Genomic DNA, 19275 nt, shown 5'->3' with positions numbered 1-19275 from the left:
CAGCATCCGGCGATATCGCTTTCTTCTCGGCCTCGATACTGTGCTGTTGTGACCTTCCAGGACCTGACGGAGGATCACATGGCCAGAAGCATGTGGTATCTCCGGATGTTGTGACTGTGAGCGCGTATGTGCGATATCGTCAGTGTCTGTGTGAGTGTATGCGATCGGGTGTGTGTGAGTGTCGGGATCGGGTGTGTGTGAGTGTCGGGATCGGGTGTGTGTGAGTGTATGCGATCGTGTGTGTGAGTGTCGGCAGAGGAGCACGGCGTGCAGGAGGAGGCTGGGAGCAGAGAGGCTGATCTTGGGGAAGGCTGGGAGGGGGAGGCTGATGCTCGGGGAGACTGGGAGGGGAAGGCTGATGCTGAAGGAGGCTGGGAGGAGGAAGCTGGGAGGAAGGAGGCTGGGAGGAGAGAGGCTGATCCTGGGGAAGGCTGGGAAGGGGAGGCTGATGCTGAGGGAGCCTGGAAGGAGAGAGGCTGATGCTGGGGGAGGCTGGGAGGAGAGAGGCTGATGCTGGGGAAGGCTGGGAGGAGAGAGGCTGATGCTGGGGACAGAGAGGAGAGGCTGATGCTGGGGACAGAGAGGCTGATGCTGGGGACAGAGAGGCTGATGCTGGGGACAGAGAGGCTGATGCTAGGGACAGAGAGGCTGATGCTAGGGACAGAGAGGCTGATGCTGGGGACAGAGAGGCTGATGCTGGGGACAGAGAGGCTGATGCTGGGATGAGAGAGGCTGATGCTGGGAGAAGAGAGGCTGATGCTGGGAGAAGAGAGGCTGATGCTGGGGACAGAGAGGCTGATGCTGGGGACAGAGAGGCTGATGCTGGGGACAGAGAGGCTGATGCTGGGGACAGAGAGGCTGATGCTGGGGACAGAGAGGCTGATGCTGGGGACAGAGAGGCTGATGCTGGGGACAGAGAGGCTGATGCTGGGGACAGAGAGGCTGATGCTGGCGCAGCATGGCGGATGGAGCACGTTTGGGAGTGCGCAGCATGGCGGATGGAGCACGTTTGGAAGTGCGCAGCATGGCGGATGGAGCACGTTTGGGAGTGCGCAGCATGGCGAATGGAGCACGTTTGGAAGTGCGCAGCATGGCGGATGGAGCACGTTTGGGAGTGCGCAGCATGGCGGATGGAGCACGTTTGGGAGTGCGCAGCATGGCGGATGGAGCACGTTTGGGAGTGCGCAGCATGGCGGATGGAGCACATTTGGAACTGCGCAGCATGGCGGATGGAGCACGTTTGGGAGTGCGCAGCATGGCGGATGGAGCACGTTTGGGAGTGCGCAGCATGGGAGATGGAGCACGATGGGGGGTGCGCAGCATAGGGGATGGAGCACGATGGGGAGTGCGCTGCATGGGGGATGGAGCACGATGGGGAGTGCGGAGTATGGCGGATGAAGAACGTTTGGGAGTGCGCAGCAAGGCGGATGGAGCACGTTTGGGAGTGCGCAGGATGGGAGATGGAGCACGATGGAGGGTGCGCAGCATAGGGGATGGAGCACGTTTGGGAGTGCGCAGCATGGCGGATGGAGCACGTTTGGGAGTGCGCAGCATGGGAGATGGAGCACGATGGGGAGTGCGCAGCATGGCGGATGGAGCACGTTTGGGAGTGCGCAGCATGGAGGATGGAGCACGATGGGGAGTGTGCAGCATGGCGGATGGAGCACGTTTGGGAGTGCGCAGCATGGTGGATGGAGCACGTTTGGGAGTGCGCAGGATGGGAGATGGAGCACGATGGGGGGTGCGCAGCATAGGGGATGGAGCACGATAGGGAGTGCGCTGCATGGGGGATGGAGCATGATGGGAAGTGCACACCTCCCCCCAACACACACACACACGCGCACTGCACAACACACCACACACACACACTGGGAACCACAAACAACTGCCCTACACAGACACCCACACACAGACAACGCTGCACACACAAATATACGCACATACCGCACAACACACACATTGCACAAAACATACCTCCCCCCAAAACACACCACACACACACAAACCGCGCAACACACACACACAACGCTACACACACAGCGCTCCACAAACAACGCAACACACAAACACCACTGCCCTCACCCCCCATCACACCCAGACAACACCCAGAACATGTACAGCGCCCTACACAAACACTTGGTAACTACACACAACAACATCTATATATATATATATATATATATATATATATATATATATATATAACAAAAATCATACATGAACTACACAATACGTAAATTCTAGAATACCCGATGCGTAGAATCGGGCCACCTTCTAGTATATATATTATATATATATATATATATATATATATATATATATATATATATATATATATATATTAAACCGCTTGGGGAAAATGCATGGGCAGTTCACAACCAGCAAGATATGACCACCACTTCTGTCAAAACATATGAGGTATTCCAAAACCATAGCAAGAGGACAGATTTGGTAATACAATTTATGAGGTTCTGAGAAAGATTGCCTTGATTTCATTGCAACTCTAAATAACAATTCTTTAAATATTTTTTGACCTCCGCAATTTCCTCAACAGTTGGGACCTTTTTGGATCTTTCTCTGTACATCCAGGATGGGTGACTCCTTACCAACCTTTTTCGGAGATCTACAGCTACAAATCGACTTCTTCACTTCTCCAGTTTTCACCCACGACATCTCAAGTTGGGGATTCCCGTAGGCCAATTTCTTAGAACCCGAAGGAATTGTACTGATGACAGCGATTTTCAGCTCCAGGCACGGGATCTAACGGAGAGGTTTGTACAACGGGGCTACCCCAAGAAATCTTTATCTAAGGCCTTTCAACGTGCCAAAGTGGAAACGCAGGATTCACTCCTACTTCCTAGGAAACGTATGGATGATAAACGGGTCCGTCTGACTACCAACTTCCATAATCAATGGGCTGACTTTGGTAAAATAATACAAAACCATTGGCAGGTTCTAAAAATCGACCCTAGGCTGGGAGACTTGATTGGAGATCGACCATCAATCACTGCTAGGAAGGCGCCCAATCTTTGAGATCATCTTACTAGAAGCCATTTTTCTAGGCCAACACAACGTATTGGCCGTGGTGTTCCGTACACGGGCTCCTTGCCATGTGGAGACTGCAACATCTGTCCACTGATGATTCCGCTACGGGACACGTTCACACATCCCATGGATAATTCCCGCCTTAAATTGAAAGCATTTATCAATTGCAAAACTTTGTGTGTAATTTACGTTCTTATCTGTCCCTGTAATACGGTGTATGCAGGTGAGACTATGCAGAAATTACGTAGACGTATACAGAAACACGTCTCCATGATGAACCTGGCAAGAAGTGATCTGCTTAAAGGTAAAAGCTTTCTTCCATTGCCACCCATTTTCTTGACAAACACGGTGGTTCTCCTAAGGGCCTTAGAGTGGTAGGTCTGGATAGGATCAAAACTAACATCAGAGGGGGTGATGTCACTAAATGCCTTTTACAATTAGAGTCGAAATAGATTTGGCGCCTCAAAGCAGTTTCCCCTCTTGGCCTTAATTAACTACTGCTGTTAACTGGCTTTTTGGGTTGAAACCGTTTTGTGATTTTGCTTGTTTTGTTTTTTAACAGTTGTTATTTTTCTACTCTGTAGTTTCTCTGTTTCCTTGGATGTCCATGGCTCCTTCCTTCCCCTCTGAACCCGTGCTGATCTTCCATATTTGGACTTTGATGGTGACTCTGGATTGACCTCTTCATTTCAAAATTTTCATTGATGGACATTTATATCAGCGACCCTTCTTGGGATTCCTCCTTTTTTGGACTTTTCTTTTGCACCCCCCCCTCTTTTCCCTCATAAATTGTATTACCAAATCTGTCCTCTTGCTATGGTTTTGGAACACCTCATATGTTTTGACAGAAGTGGTGGTCATTTCTTGCTGGTTGTGAACTGCCCACGCGTTTTCCCCAAGCAGTTTAATATATACATATATCTTGCTCTCTCTTTGCCAATGTAGTGCGCTTTATTGCGACATGTGCATAGCCATACCTGTCAAGTTGTGGACTGCTGTTGGTTCTGCTATACATATTGAAAATGTGTATATATATATGTATACGCATGCACTTGTGCGTATACATTTATGTATTGGTATTGACTTTCTTTATGATGTTTCCTTAAACTACTAAATGTACATGAATTTTTTGCGCTATTTATCTGCTTATACTTTTTGATATGCTTTGCATTTTTCCTATTTGCTATTTTCCTATATGGATATATAACTATTTCAATTTTTTTTGGGGGGGGGGGGGTATTGGTGCAATTTTTGTTCCTTCCATCCTCATCATTTCTAGGTTGCGCATTTACGTATTCGTGCAGTTTGCCTTGCATTCAGCACCTATTTATTGTGTACTATACCTTCGCTTTTGTGCAACTCTTTTAGTGAACAAACATGATTTGCCACTCTCACATTTATCTATGTAGAAAAGCGCTATTGTTTGTGCGCCCCTGTGCAAATTTCAGCATATTCACATGTTCTTTTCTCTATACGATCTGCACTTTGTACATATATGGCCGCTGCTCTAAAGTCTCCTATGGGCTGTCCTTATATGCTTGATTTACTTTGTAATCCCTAGATAGATCGACGCCTGGGCCATACTAGCTATACTTTTGTAGTTTCTTGAATAGTTTTTAAACGCAAGCGAAGTATGACATTTAGCTTGGTGATCATTTACTCAGACGTTCCCTATTATAGCAAAGCGCTATTGCGTGCGTCCTTGTGTAAATTAAGTATGTTTACATATTTTTTCTATAAATGACCTATATGCTGTGCATATGTAGCTGCCTTCTCTAAATAGGCTCAATTGTGCATATTCGTTTCCCAGCTGTGCCATTGTCTAGCTGTTATTTATATACTGATGCTCTGTTTTGATATGCTTCTATGGCTATTGATTTTGCTGGTAATCTATTTAATCTGAGTATACCACCATGTTGATTGATTTTGCCCCATTGTCCGGTTCTTTACCTTTTAATTGCTTTTAAATGAGTGTGTTTTTTCAATAAATTTTTTTTATATTTTTCCATATCATATAGTTATTGTTGTTTTCTATTGGTGGGTTGAGTGCCCTTTTGTCTGCTTCTTTTTCTTCTAATTACCATTGACTTTCTTGCAGACAGTGCACCCTCACATAGTTTTTGTGTAGTTAGCTGTGTGTTCTCGTGTGTCTCATTTCCCGCTGGTGAGATTATTGCGCAGGCGCGAGATTATGGGCGGCGCTGTGAATGTCATCACCAGCGTCATCCAAGTACCCGCCCATAATCTCGTGCCCGCGCTTTTCCCTCTGCCTGCACAGTTATGCGCAAGCGCTGGCCATATCATTTACGTTACCTATTACCGCAGGCACGAGATTATGGGCGGGTACTTGGATGACGCTGGTGATGACATTTACAGCGCCACCCATAATCTCGCGCCTGCGCAATAACCTCACCAGCGCTCGCAATTTGCACAATGCTCAGTCCCGCGATAGTGCCACTGGGAATGCGCGAGATTATGGGCGGCGCTATGAATGTCATCACCAGCGTCATCCAAGTACCCGCCCATAATCTCGTGCCCGCGGTAATAGGTAATGTGGATGATATGGCCAGCGCTTGCGCATAGCGGTACAGGCAGAGGGAAAAGCGGGGACACGAGATTATGGGCGGGTACTTGGATGACGATGGTGATGACATTTACAGCGCTGCCTATAATCTCGCGCCTGCGCAATAACCTCACCAGCGCTCGTAATTTGCACAATGCTCAGTGCCACTGGGCATGCGCGAGAACTCAGGAGAACTGTGTTACATGAGGGCGGCGGCCTCATGTATGTAAATGAACGATGGGGGACAGCGAACAGCGGCAGGATGAAGAATAAAGGACGAAAAACCGCACGTCCCCGTGGCCAGAAAACATCATTAGCATACCAAAAGGTAACATTTTATAAAGTGTTTATTTAGGTCTAAAAGGGGGGCCAGTAGCAAGAGGAATCTTTCTAAAATGCAGCCCAGGAGCTGCAGAAGGGGATTCTTTAAGTTTAATTGCGAAAATTCTGGTGACAGGTTCCCTTTAACACACAATCTGAGAGCAGCATAATGTAGGGGCAAAGATCCTAATTCCAGTGATGTGCCACTTACTGGGCTGCTTAGTACAGTTTTGATAAAATCACTGTTTAATCAGCAGTAGATATCATTAGAGGACTACTTGGTGTACTGCCAGGTATTCCAGCATATTCATGAGCTTTGTAGATCTGCAGCAGAGAAAACATTGATTTTTATCAAAATGACAGCGAACAGCTCAGTAAGTGACACATCGATGGAATCAGGGTCTCTGTTTCCACATTATTCTGCTCTCAGAGGAGGTGGCAAAAACTAATGTACCTCCTGCAATGTGCCCATTAATTGTAGGAAGTGACGCACAAGCTGATGACTGCTGTTGATAGTTTCCTCCATAAGCAGGCAGAGACTGACATAGTAGAACACAACGTTATCATAGCAGTGTTCAGACATTGCTTTTCAAATGCATTTTTCTCAAAACAACAAAAACACTAAACAACATTTTCAGAAAATCCTGGCAAAAAAAAAGAAAACATATTGGGAAGGCAGTGTGTGAAAATGGCCCCATTTTGTGTGTACTTTGTCTTGCATGAGTGCCATATAATTTCTGCTAATTGTGAATTATATGTTTTAAATGTTGGTAGGTACAGATTTAACAGCTTGTTTATCAATCACATGGCCACCAAATATTCTTGTGAGCTGCAATGGCATTCGTTACAATTAAGAAAAGCAGGGAGCAATGTCACGTCAATAAAAATGTTTTTTTTTTTTGTTTCCAAGGCAAAAGGGTATTTCTCCCAATCAAAGAAAAAGCTTCATAGGTAATACTCACACAGGCTTCATAACTACATGACTCAAATATTAGCTTCTCTGGTTGATGCTGCCAGTTTTGTAAGGGAGCATATGGAGTGGCCAAACTAGGAGGTCGCAAAGTCAATTTAGTTTCTCCCTGCACAAAGAAAACAGTAAAAAAAAAACAATATCTGATGAACAAACCAGAAGCAGTAAATCAACCATTAAACATAAGCCACAACTTTAGGATTGTTATGGATATCCACTAATATAATAAAAGCAATGAAGAAAGAGTTTGTTAAAAGCCTGACTGTATGTATTGTGTAGATGCTCTACTAGCAACATTAAAGGGGTTAGACTATAAAAAACATATTCAATGCCAATAATTATGTGCTAAACAAATGAGCACTGGGATCCCCACTGAGCACTGGGATAGTGGTCCTGAACTCCCTTATCCAGATAGTCAGGGTTTCCTTGATTCAAACCAGATGGTCTTTGTTGGTCAACCAGCTTGACTAATAACTTTGTAAGAAGCAATCCTTGTGTGATCTTATATTTACAGCCTTATATTTGTGTGATTATAGTATGACAGTATATGACAATATAAGAAATACTAAAGGCCGCTTTACACACTGCGATATCGGTACCGATATCGCCAGCGTGTGTACCCGCCCCCATCGGTTGTGCGACACGGGCAAATCTCTGCCCGTGTCGCACAACATCGCCCGGACCAGTCACACGGATTTACCTTCCCTGCGACGTCGCTGTGACCGGCAAACCGCCTCCTTTCTAAGGGGGCGGTTCATTCAGCGTCACAGCGACATCACAGCAGCGTCACTGAACCGCCGCCCAATAGAAGCGGAGGGGCGGAGATGAGCGGGACGAACATCCCGCCCACCTCCTTCCTTCCGCATTGTGGCCGGGAGGCAGGTAAGGAGAGCTTCCGCGTTCCTGCGGTGTCACACGGAGCGATGTGTGCTGCCGCAGTAATGAGGAACAACTTCGTTACTGCTACAGTAACGATATTTGAGAATGGACCCCCATGTCACCGATGAGCGATTTTGCACGTTTTTGCGACTATGCAAAATTGCTCATTGGTGTCACACACAACGGCATCGCTAAAGCGACCGGATGTGCGTCACAAATTTCGTGACCCCAACGAGATCACTTGAGTGATGTCGTAGCGTGTAAAGCCCGCTTAAGTGTTCTCCTGTAATGAAGGACACTGTTTCTAATTGGTGATGAGCGAGCACTATCATGCTCAATGCTTGTTAAGAGCATTTGAATGCTCAGATGGGGGTGACTCGAGTACCCGAATATAATGGAAGTCAATGGGGAACTCAAGCATTTTTCCAGGAAATCTCTTGGAAAAATGCTTGAGTGCTCCATTGACCTCCATTATACTTGGGTACTTGATCGTGCCCATCGGAGCATGTCTAGTGCCAATTTTTTTCTGGCAGCACAGGTCAAATACGAACATCACATGAACAGCATTCATGTGACACGTACTGGAAAGAAAACGGATGATAGTAAAATGAATGTTTTTTGTATGTGTAAAAGATGTGCAAATTGATAGAGCGATAGATAGGTAGCGTGTACAGCTATTTAGCAAAATAAAAAATTAAAAAAAAATTAATATGATGTGGGGTCCCCCTAATTTTCATAACCAGCAAAGGTACAACAGCAACTGCAGGTTGCAACCTGTAGCTGTCAGCTGCACCTTGGCTGCTTTTGTAAATTAGAGGGGCTACCAAGCTGATTTTTTAAAATTATTTAAAAAAAGAATTTAAAAAAACAAAACGGCGTGGGTTCCCCCCATATTTTCAAAACCAGCCAAGGCAGTGGCTGTTATCTCAGCCTATAGAGAACATTCTGTCTGGGAACATCATGAGACCTTCATATTGATTACTGCAGACTGGATTAGGGTTTTGATGGGTAATAAATTGTTGAATGAAGGTGTCTCTTGTATTTTTTCTTTAATATGTCTCTTTTGATGTCTTTCAGGCTCCCTTTGAAGGAACGTCATGGGACCTCCTTGTGGATTATGTCGGAACATGAATCTTTATTTAAAATAATTGGTGAATGAGCGCTGGTGTCTGAGAGTTAAGGGGGCTTTACACGCTACGACATCGCTAATACGAACTCGTTGGGGTCACGTAATTGGTGACGCACATCCGGCCGCATTAGCGATGCCATTGCGTGTGACACCGATGAGCGAGTTTGCATCGTTGCAAAAACATGCAAAATCGCTCATCGGTGACATGGGAGTCCATTCTCAAAAATCGTTACTGCAGCAGTAACAAAGTTGTTCCTCGTTCCTGCGGCAGCACACATCGCTCCGTGTGACACCGCAGGAATGAGGAACCTCTCCTTACCTGCCTCCCAGCCACAATGCGGAAGGAAGGAGGTGGGCGGGATGTTACGTCCTGCTCAGCTCCGCCCCTCCGCTGCTATTGGGTGGCCGCTCAGTGACGTCGCTGTGACGCCGCACGGACCGCCCCCTTAGAAAGGAGGCAGTTTGCTGGCCACAGCGACGTCGCCGGGCAGGTAAATATGTGTGATGGGTCTGGGCGATGTTGTGCGGCACGGGCAGCGATTTGCCGTGTCGCGCAACAGATGGGGGCGGGTACCCACGCTAGCGATATCGGTACCGATATCGCAGTGTGTAAAGCCCGCTTTATATTAAAAATAAAACATTATTTTTTACCATTTACAACTACTGGATTAGTTAGTAATCTGTGTATCAAATAGATGCCCACCCATTACTACTACCAGGGCTTGATGCCAACTGGCAATTCACAACTGCCATAAATTACCACAATTGCCACTGCATCGGGGCAACGGGATGAGCCAAGGCGAAGCGCTAGGATTAGAGCATCTAATGGATGCATCACTTCAGAGGCGGCTGTGGTCTGCTATTTTTAGGCTTGGGATGGCCCAATAACAATGGCTCTTCCCACCCTGAGAATACCAGGCGATAGCTGTCAGTGATCCAATTTGAGGGAGACACTGTTTTTTATTAATTATGCATTTAATTTTAAGTGACCTCTGTTTTGTATTACCAACCAAGATATAGCTGTCAGCTGCGGACTTGAGCTGTCTGCTTTACCTTTAAGCTGGCTAACAAAAAAGGGGGGGACCCCACTTTTTTTGTGTTTTTTTTGTTTTTTCAATTATGTTTTTTTATGGCTAAATACATGGCTAAAGACAGGCACTAAAGGGTGCAAGCTTACAAAGTAGGGGGTAGGACATAAAGTATATGTGTTTGACCTCTATCACATATCCATCCCTCCCCTCCATTCATCTATCCATCATTTTTCTAGCTTTACATATCTTTTACAAATAAAAAAAACATTCATTTCAGTATCACGCGTTTTTTTCGGGACTGGTCACACAGATACAGATGTCACAAAGACGACACACGGATGGTCATACGGATGTCCAAAACAGACCGTGCAACATGTGCGTTTTTTACACAGACGTGTGAAGGATATCTTAGACCAAGGGTCTCAAACACGCGGCCCGCCTGTCTAATTTATGCGGCCCGCAGACACAGTGCAGAACACCTGATATTTTCCCTCCACTGCCTCCAGTCATTTAGCGGTCGCCAGCCGCATTTTCACACTGCAGCCGCGGCCGGCCGCACTTCCGCATTGGAGACGCCGCCAGGGAGAAGCAATCAAATGCAGCGCTCAATCAAATGTCAGGGCGAACCAATCGACGGCGGCGTTCACAACTCGAGCTCAGCAGTGCGATCCGAGCAGCGCTGACGTCAGCTGCTTTGCCGGCGGGTGCAGCAGAAGGAACAAGAACATAGGGCACGTTAGAACGTTTGTGGTGTCTGTGTTTGCGAGTGCGCGTGTGTGTGTGGTGTGTGTGTGTGTGTGTGGTGTGTATGTGTGTGTGTGTATGATGATGGCTGTGTGTGTGTGCATGATGATGATTGTGTGTGTGTGTGTGTGTGTGTATATATGTGTGTATGATGATGGCTGTGTGTGTGTGTGGATGATGATGACTGTGTATGATGATGGCTGTGTGTGTGTGTGGATGATGATGATTATGGCTGTATGTGTGTGTGGATGATGATGATGGCTGTGTGTGTGTGTGTGTGTATGATGGCGGCTGTGTGTGTGTGTGTGTGTGTGTATGATGATGGCTGTGTGTGTGTGTGTGTATGATGATGGCTGTGTGTGTGTGTATGATGATGGCTGTGTGTGGTGTGTATGATGATGGCTGTGTGTGTGTGTGTGTGTATGATGATGGCTGTGTGTGTGTGTGTGTGATGATGGCTGTGTGTGTGTGTGTGTGTGTGTGTGTGTTTGTGTGTATGATGATGGCTGTGTGTGTGGATGATGATGGTGACTGAGTATGTGTGTCTGTGTGTGTGTGGGGTGTGTGTGTGTGTGTGTGGATGATGGCTGTGTGTGTGTGTGTGTGTGTATGATGACTGTGTGTGTATGATGATGGCTGTGTGTGTGGATGATGATGATGATGGCTGTATGTGTGTGTGGATGATGATGACTGTGTGTGTGTGTCTGTCTGTGTGTGTATGTGTGTGTCTGTCTGTGTGTATGATGTTGGCTGTGTGTGTGTGTGTATGATGATGGCTGTGTGTGTGTATGATGATGGCTGTGTGTGTATTATGTGTATGATGATGGCTGTGTGTGTGTGTGTGTGTGTGTGTGTGTGTATGATGATGACTGTGTGTGTATGATGATGGCTGTGTGTGTGTGTGTGGATGATGATGATGATGGCTGTGTGTGTGTGGATGATGATGATGATTGTGTGTGTGTGTGTGGATGATGACTGTGTGTTTATGATGATGGCTGTGTGTGTGTATGATGATGGCTGTGTGTGTGTGTGTATGATGATGGCTGTGTGTGTGTGTGTGTGTGTGTATGATGATGGCTGTGTGTGTGTATGATGATGGCTGTGTGTGTGTGTGTGATGATGGCTGTGTGTGTGTGTGATGATGGCTGTGTGTGTGTGTGATGATGGCTGTGTGTGTGTGTGTGTATGATGATGATGGCTGTGTGTGGATGATGATGGTGACTGAGTATGTGTGTCTGTGTGTGTGTGGGTGTGTGTGTGTGTGGATGATGGCTGTGTGTGTGTGTGTGTGTGTATGTATGTATGATGATGACTGTGTGTGTATGATGATGGCTGTGTGTGTGGATGATGATGATGATGGCTGTATGTGTGTGTGGATGATGATGATGACTGTGTGTGTGTGTCTGTCTGTGTGTGTATGTGTGTGTCTGTCTGTGTGTATGATGTTGGCTGTGTGTGTGTGTGTATGATGATGGCTGTGTGTGTGTATGATGATGGCTGTGTGTGTGTGTGTATGATGATGACTGTGTGTGTATGATGATGGCTGTGTGTGTGTGTGGATGATGATGATGGCTGTATGTGTGTGTGGATGATGATGATGATTGTGTGTGTGTGTGTGTGTGGATGATGACTGTGTGTGTATGATGATGGCTGTGTGTGTGTATGATGATGGCTGTGTGTGTGTGTGTGTGTATGATGATGGCTCTGTGTGTGTGTGTGATGATGGCTGTGTGTGTGTGGATGATGATGATGATTGTGTGTGTGGATGATGATGACTGTGTGTGTATGATGATGGCTGTGTGTGTGTGGATGATGATGATGGCTGTATGTGTGTGTGGATGATGATGACTGTGTGTGTGGATGATGATGGCTGTGTGTGTTGATGGTGATGATGATGGCTGTATGTGTGTGTGTGGATGATGATTGTGTATTTTGTGTGGATGATGATGATGGCTGTGTGTGTGTGTGTGTGGATGATGATGATGGCTGTGTGTTGATGATGATGATGGTAGCTGTGTGTGTATGATGATGATGATAAAAATGATTTTGATGATGATGGTGACTGGAAGACCGGAAAATATTACTTTCGGTCTCAGCCTTCTTGTCGGTCTGGACAGACGCTCATCTGTTCAGCGCGATGAAGCTGAGCTGACATTGACTGTGGACTACGTCAGAGGGAAGCTTTTTTTTTTTTCTAAAAAAGATGGAGTCCCTAAATGTGTTTTTTGTTTAATTTCTAATAAAAAATATTTTTCTTTCTGTTGTGTTTTTTTTTACTGTTTACTAGAAATTCATGGTGGTCACATCTAATTTGACATGACGCCATGAATTTCGGGTTTACTACCAGCTGAGAATACAAAGCTGGTATTAACCCCATTATTACCCAGTGTGCCACTGCCACCAGGGACGCTGGAAGAGCCAGGTAAAGCACCTGGAAATGGCGCTGTGATGAATGCGCCATTTCCAGGGGCGGTTGTGGGCTGCGATTTTCAGCGTGGGGGGCCCAAAATGCTTAGGCCTTACCACGCTGAGAATCCCAGCCCTCAGCTCTCTGGTTTTACCTGGCTGGTGATGAAAATATGGCGGGAACCCACGCATTTTTTTTCCCCCATTATTTAATTAAAAAACAATTGGGCTTCCCTGTATTTTGATTGGCAGCTAAGGTAAAGCCAGGCAGCTGGGGGTGGCAGCTCGTTGCTGTCCGCTTTATCTGCGCTGAGAATCAAAAATACCGTGAAGCGAAACGTCATTTTTTTTTATATTATTTGTCAAAGAGAATGGGCATCTGTGATTGGCATCAGCATCAAAATGTATAAGCAGATTCCAGGTTATTCCAACAGCCAAGCACAGACACTCATTCTGTCACAGCATGCGTGATTGGCTGTTGAGTCACACACAGTGTAAAAATAAATACATTAAAAAAATGACATAGCGCGCCGCAGTATTTTTGATTCTCAGCGCAGATAAAGCGGACAGCTACGGGCTGCCACCCCCAGCTGCCTGGCTTTACCTTGGCTGGCAATCAAAATACAGGGAAGCCCAATATATATTTTTTATTTAAATAATTTAAAAAAATGCGTGGGCTCTTGTCATATTTTGATCACCAGCCAGGTAAAACCAGACAGCTGGGAGCTGAGATTCTCAGTGTGGTAAGGCCGAAGTGTTCTGGGCTCCCCACGCTGAAAACCACAGTCTGCAGCCGCCCTTGAAAACGCATTCATCGTAGCGCCATTTCCAGGCGCTTTACCCGGCTCTTCAGCAGCCCTGGTGGGGGAGGGGGGGTGGCACACTGGGTAAAAATGGGGTAATGCCAGCTTTGTATTCTCAGCTGGTACTAAGCCTGAAATTCATGGCGTCAAGCCAAATTAGACCTGGCCACCATGACGTTCTAGAAAACATTAAAAAAAAAACAACAGATTTTTTTTTTATTACAAATTAAACAAAAAACACATTTAATGACTCCATCTTCAGTCCGAGTTAGTTCACAGGCAGAGCAATGTCAGCTCTGCGACACTCAGCAAGCATCTGTCCAGAGCGACAAGCAGGCTCAGACTAACAATGAAAGTCAGAAGTCAATCGAGTTCATTGCTGAGCCATCAACCCGTGGTTAGGGGACCCTGCGAGCCCTCACCGGGTGATTAAAAGAAATGCTGCAGTATATTGCTGCTAATTAACTGCTTGGATACCCCAGCCTAATGGCCAAGATCAGCTGAGAACTGCTCTGGCAGTGGACAGAACAAAGCGACAAATGAGCAAAACAGCACCCTCATGTATTAGTGATCACATACGTGTACTACGTTTTTTTCCCATTGAAGTGAATGTGCTGCCGTAATGTGCAGCCACTAACAAATGTACTAGGCTGCTGTGGTCTACCCATACAGTGCTTAGTCCTGGCAGCTGCTGGAGCACTGAAGCTGGGGCACCAGACTATATATAAGGACAGAGTCTCAATATTTCTATATGGGCAGTAGACTATGCATTTCTAAGGGGGAAGGACCGAGATGCTAACAGACATTTTTCAATTCACAGAGAACCCCTTCAAATGATAAATGGCATCTGCAATGTCATCAAAAAAGCGCAAGATTGCTGAGGAAAAACGAATATTTCAGGACAAGTGGGAACAGCTATATTTTGTCACAGAGGTTGGAGCGAAAGTCCAGTGTTTGATTTGTTTTCAATTTATCGCAGTGCTTAAGGACTACAATGTGCGACGACATTACATGACGCACCACGGAGAACAGTATGAAGCACTGTCTGGCAAACTACGAGATGAAAAGGTTCAGCAGCTGAAAGCATCACTTAAAAAACAGCGAAACCTTTTCTCAAGTATTAACAAGGCAAGCGAATCTTCGGTGAAAGCAAGTTTTGTCCTCAGTAACATGATAGCAAAATATTCACGACCATTTACTGAGGGTCAGTTCATTAAAGACTGTTTTGTAAAGGCAAGTGAAATTTTGTGTCCAGACAAAACAAAACTATTCGAAGGCATAAGCTTGTCCGCGAATACTGTTGCTAGTAGAATCACTGAATCTGCTAGTAACATTCATCAGCAACTCATTACAGCAGCACAAAGTTTTGAAGCATTTTCCATAGCACTTGACGAGAGTACTGGTGTAACGGATACAGCATACTGTGCTGTGTTCATTTGTGGGGTTGATGAAAACTTAAACATAATCGAGGAATTTTTAGGCTTATTACCTATGAAAGGCACAACAACTGGTCGTGACATTTTTAAAGAACTTGAAGATTGTATCAATACAGCAGGACTGCCATGGGATAAACTTGTGTCTGTGGTAACCGACGGTGCACCAGCAATGTGTTCTGAAAACATCGGTGTTGTGGGATTATTGAAAGCAAAACGAAACCAGCTTTCTTTGTCGGGTCCTTTCAGTGCAATACACTGCATTCTGCATCAAGAAGTGCTTTGTGGTAAAAGTGTACAACTAAAAGAAGTGATGGACTTTGTGGTTAAGACAGTGAATTTTATACGGGCAAGAGGTCTTAATCATAGGCAGTTTACTTCATTCTTGTCTGATATGGACACCGAATATGGAGACTTGCTGTATCATACTGAAGTCAGATGGCTGAGCCGCGGAAGAGTGTTGAAAAGATTTTTTTCCTTAAGAGAGGAGATAGCGCTTTTTATGGCACTGAAAGATAATGATGTCTTCCAACTTTCTGACCTAGCTTTTCTATCTGATTTAGCATTTCTAACTGATGTCACAGAACATCTCAATGAACTCAACTTGAAGCTCCAAGGCCAAAAGCACATAATTACAATAATGTTTGACAGTGTCAAAGCATTCAAATGTAAGTTGTCTTTGTGGGCCAAACAGTTGCAGTCTGGCAATTTGGCTCATTTCTCAGCTATGCAGTCACTGGTACAAACTACACCGGATCGTTTGAAAATGTACTCCGATATAATTTTACAACTACTACAAGAGTTCAATCGACGTTTTCATGATTTCCAGGATCTTGAAACTGAATTTGCACTCTTTGCCACACCATTTGCAGTGGATGTTTCTTGTGTTTCAGAAGATCTGCAGATGGAGCTTGTTGACTTGCAGTGTGACACTGTTCTGAAACAGAAGTATATTGACATTGGTGTTCCAGATTTCTATAAGTTTGTTTCACAAGAAAAGTTTCCAAAACTTGTTAAAGCTGCTGCCAGGATCATGGCCATGTTTGGCAGTACATATGTATGCGAACAGTTTTTCTCCTCAATGAAGCTTAACAAATCAGCATTACGGTCAAGACTTACAGATGAGCATCTTCGTGCAACATTGCGATTGGCTACTGCACATGATTTCAAACACCAAGTTGACATGCTTGTATCTGGCAAACGCAGTCAATTGAGCAGCCAGACTGGAGTTTGTCACACTTGAACTTGAAAACTGTATTGTTAAAATAAATGAGCAGGTGGAAAACACCTGAAAATTACCATTACGTTCAAACTTAGCAGTGTTGTTATACTAATGTAGCATTGTTATAATAGTTGAAATAATTGATTAACAATTATATTGTATTGTATTAAATTTGAAAGGAATGCGGCCCTCTGCCTTAAATTTTTTTTATATGCGGCCCACTTACTCTGACGAGTTTGAGACCCCTGTCTTAGACAGTGCTACAGCCTTTTTATTCTCCTCCAGGAAAGGGATTACAAGGTATAAAGATTGGTGGGGGGTCCCAGTGATGAAACATTTAACACATCTTTTCACGATAGGCGACAAATCTATAAACTTGTGCTTTCCTCTTGAATCATGCATACAAACAATTTTGCATTGTAAGCGAGAGGCCATGGTACTTCATTGCCCCAGGGGTTTCAAACTCAAGGCCAAATCTGGCCCGCCACATCATTTTATGTGGTCTGCTACCAGATGTAACAACTAGAGACGAGCAGACCTTTGGAAGTTCAGTTTGGCACCTACAGACGAACCTTAACCCCTTAAGCCCCCAGCCGATTTTGACCTTACTGACCTCGCCATTTTGCGCAATTCTGACCAGTGTCCCTTTACAAGGTTATAACTCTGGAACGCTTCAACGGATCCTGGCGATTCTGACATTGTTTTTTTGTGACATACTGTACTTCATGAAAGTGGTATATTTAGGCCGATATTTTTTGCGTTAATTTTTGAAAATTTCGGAAATTTGGCGAAAATTTAGAAAATTGCGCAATTTTCAAAATTTGAAATTTTATGCCCGTAAATCTGAGAAATGTGTCACACAAAATAGTTACTAAATAAAATTTCCCACTTGTCTACTTTACACCAGCGCAATTTTCAAAACAAAATTTTGTTTTGTTAAGAAGTTAGAAGGGGTCAAAGTTCATCAGCAATTTCTCATTTTTCCAACAAAATTTACAAAAAACTTTTTTTAGGGACCACATCACATTTGAAGCGACTTTGAGAGGCCTAGGTGACAGAAAATACCCAAAAAGTGACCCCATTCTAAAAACTGTACCGCTCAGGCTACTCAAAACCATATCCAAGAAGTTTATTACCCCTTTAGGTGCTTCACATGAACAAAAGCAATGTGGAAGGAAAAAATGAAAATTTACTTTTTTTTTTTACACAAAAATGTTACTTTAGCCATAAAATGTAGCATTTCACAAGGGTATCAGGAAAAATTACACCATAAAATTTATTGTGCAATTTCTCCTGAGTACGCAGATACCTCATATGTGGTGGAAATCAAATGTTTGGGTGCATGGCAGGGCTCAGAAGGCAAGAAGCGCCATTTAACTTTTCAAACGCAAAATTGTCTGGAATTGTAAGGGGACGCCATGTTGCGTTTGGAGACCCCCTGAGGTACCTAAACAATGGAACTCCTGCACAAGTGACCCCATTTTGGAAACTAGACCCATCATGGAATTTTTTTTTTTTTTTAGAGGTTTAGTGAGCCCTTTGAACCCCTGGGGGCTTCACAGAAGTTTATAACGTTGAGCCGTGAAAATATTTATATTTTTTTTTACCACAAAATTGTTACTTCAACCAGGTAGCTTTTTTTTCACAATCGTATCAGGAAAAATTACACCATAAAATTTATTGTGCAATTTCTCCTGAGTACACAGATACCTCATATGTGGTGGAAATCAAGTGTTTGGGTGCACGGCAAGGCTCGGAAGGCAAGGAGCGCTATTTGACTTTTGGAGCTAATTTTCCATTCAAAAAGTCAAATGGCGCTCCTTCCCTTCCGAGCCCTGCCGTGCACCCAAACAGTGGTTTATGACCACATATGAGGTATCTATGTACTCAGGAGAAATTGCCCAACAAATTCTAGGATCTATTTTATCCTGTTGCCCATGTAAAAATGAAAAAAATTGAGACTAAAAGACAATTTGTGAAAAAAAAAAAAAGTACTTTTTCATTTTTACGGATCAATTTGTGAAGCACCTTGGAGGTTCAAAGTACTCACTATGCATCTAGATAAGTTCCTTGGGAGGTCTAGTTTCCAAAGTGGGGGTCACTTTTGGGGGAGCACCAATGTGTAGGTACACAGGGGCTCTCCATACGTGACATGGTGTCTGCTAACAATTTGAATGGAAAATTAGCTCCAATTATTTACGGACACCATGTGGCGTATGGAGAATATGTAGTGTATGTCAGGTTGGTGTGTGTGTGTGTGTGTGTGTGTGTGTGTGTGTGTGTAGTGTAGTATACAGTTAGGTCCAGAAATATTTGGACAGTGACACAAGTTTTGTTATTTTAGCTTTTTACAAAAACATGTTCAGAAATACAATTATATATATAATATGGGCTGAAAGTGCACACTCCCAGCTGCAATATGAGAGTTTTCACATCCAAATCGGAGAAAGGGTTTAGGAATCATAGCTCTGTAATGCATAGCCTCCTCTTTTTCAAGGGACCAAAAGTAATTGGACAAGGGACTCTAAGGGCTGCAATTAACTCTGAAGGCGTCTCCCTCGTTAACCTGTAATCAATGAAGTAGTTAAAAGGTCTGGGGTTGATTACAGGTGTGTGGTTTTTGGAAGCTGTTGCTGTGACCAGACAACATGCGGTCTAAGGAACTCTCAATTGAGGTGAAGCAGAACATCCTGAGGCTGAAAAAAAAGAAAAAATCCATCAGAGAGATA

The 19275-nt window shown here is 44.6% G+C and overlaps 1 protein-coding gene across 7 annotated transcripts in view; it reads right to left on the bottom strand.

The window, feature by feature from the left end:
• The window catches only part of ANKS1A (ankyrin repeat and sterile alpha motif domain containing 1A), a 568529-nt gene that overhangs the window by 135651 nt on the left and 413603 nt on the right, over positions 1-19275 (bottom strand). For all 7 annotated transcript variants that reach the window (XM_075335878.1, XM_075335880.1, XM_075335884.1 and 4 more), the window contains one exon: positions 6892-7008. In XM_075335878.1, coding sequence (XP_075191993.1) covers positions 6892-7008 — 117 coding nt within the window. The remainder of the gene's footprint in view (positions 1-6891; positions 7009-19275) is intronic.

This window comes from Anomaloglossus baeobatrachus, chromosome 2 (genome assembly GCF_048569485.1).
Source record: "Anomaloglossus baeobatrachus isolate aAnoBae1 chromosome 2, aAnoBae1.hap1, whole genome shotgun sequence".
NCBI lineage: Eukaryota > Metazoa > Chordata > Amphibia > Anura > Aromobatidae > Anomaloglossus > Anomaloglossus baeobatrachus.
This window is presented reverse-complemented; position numbering and strand designations above follow the sequence as displayed.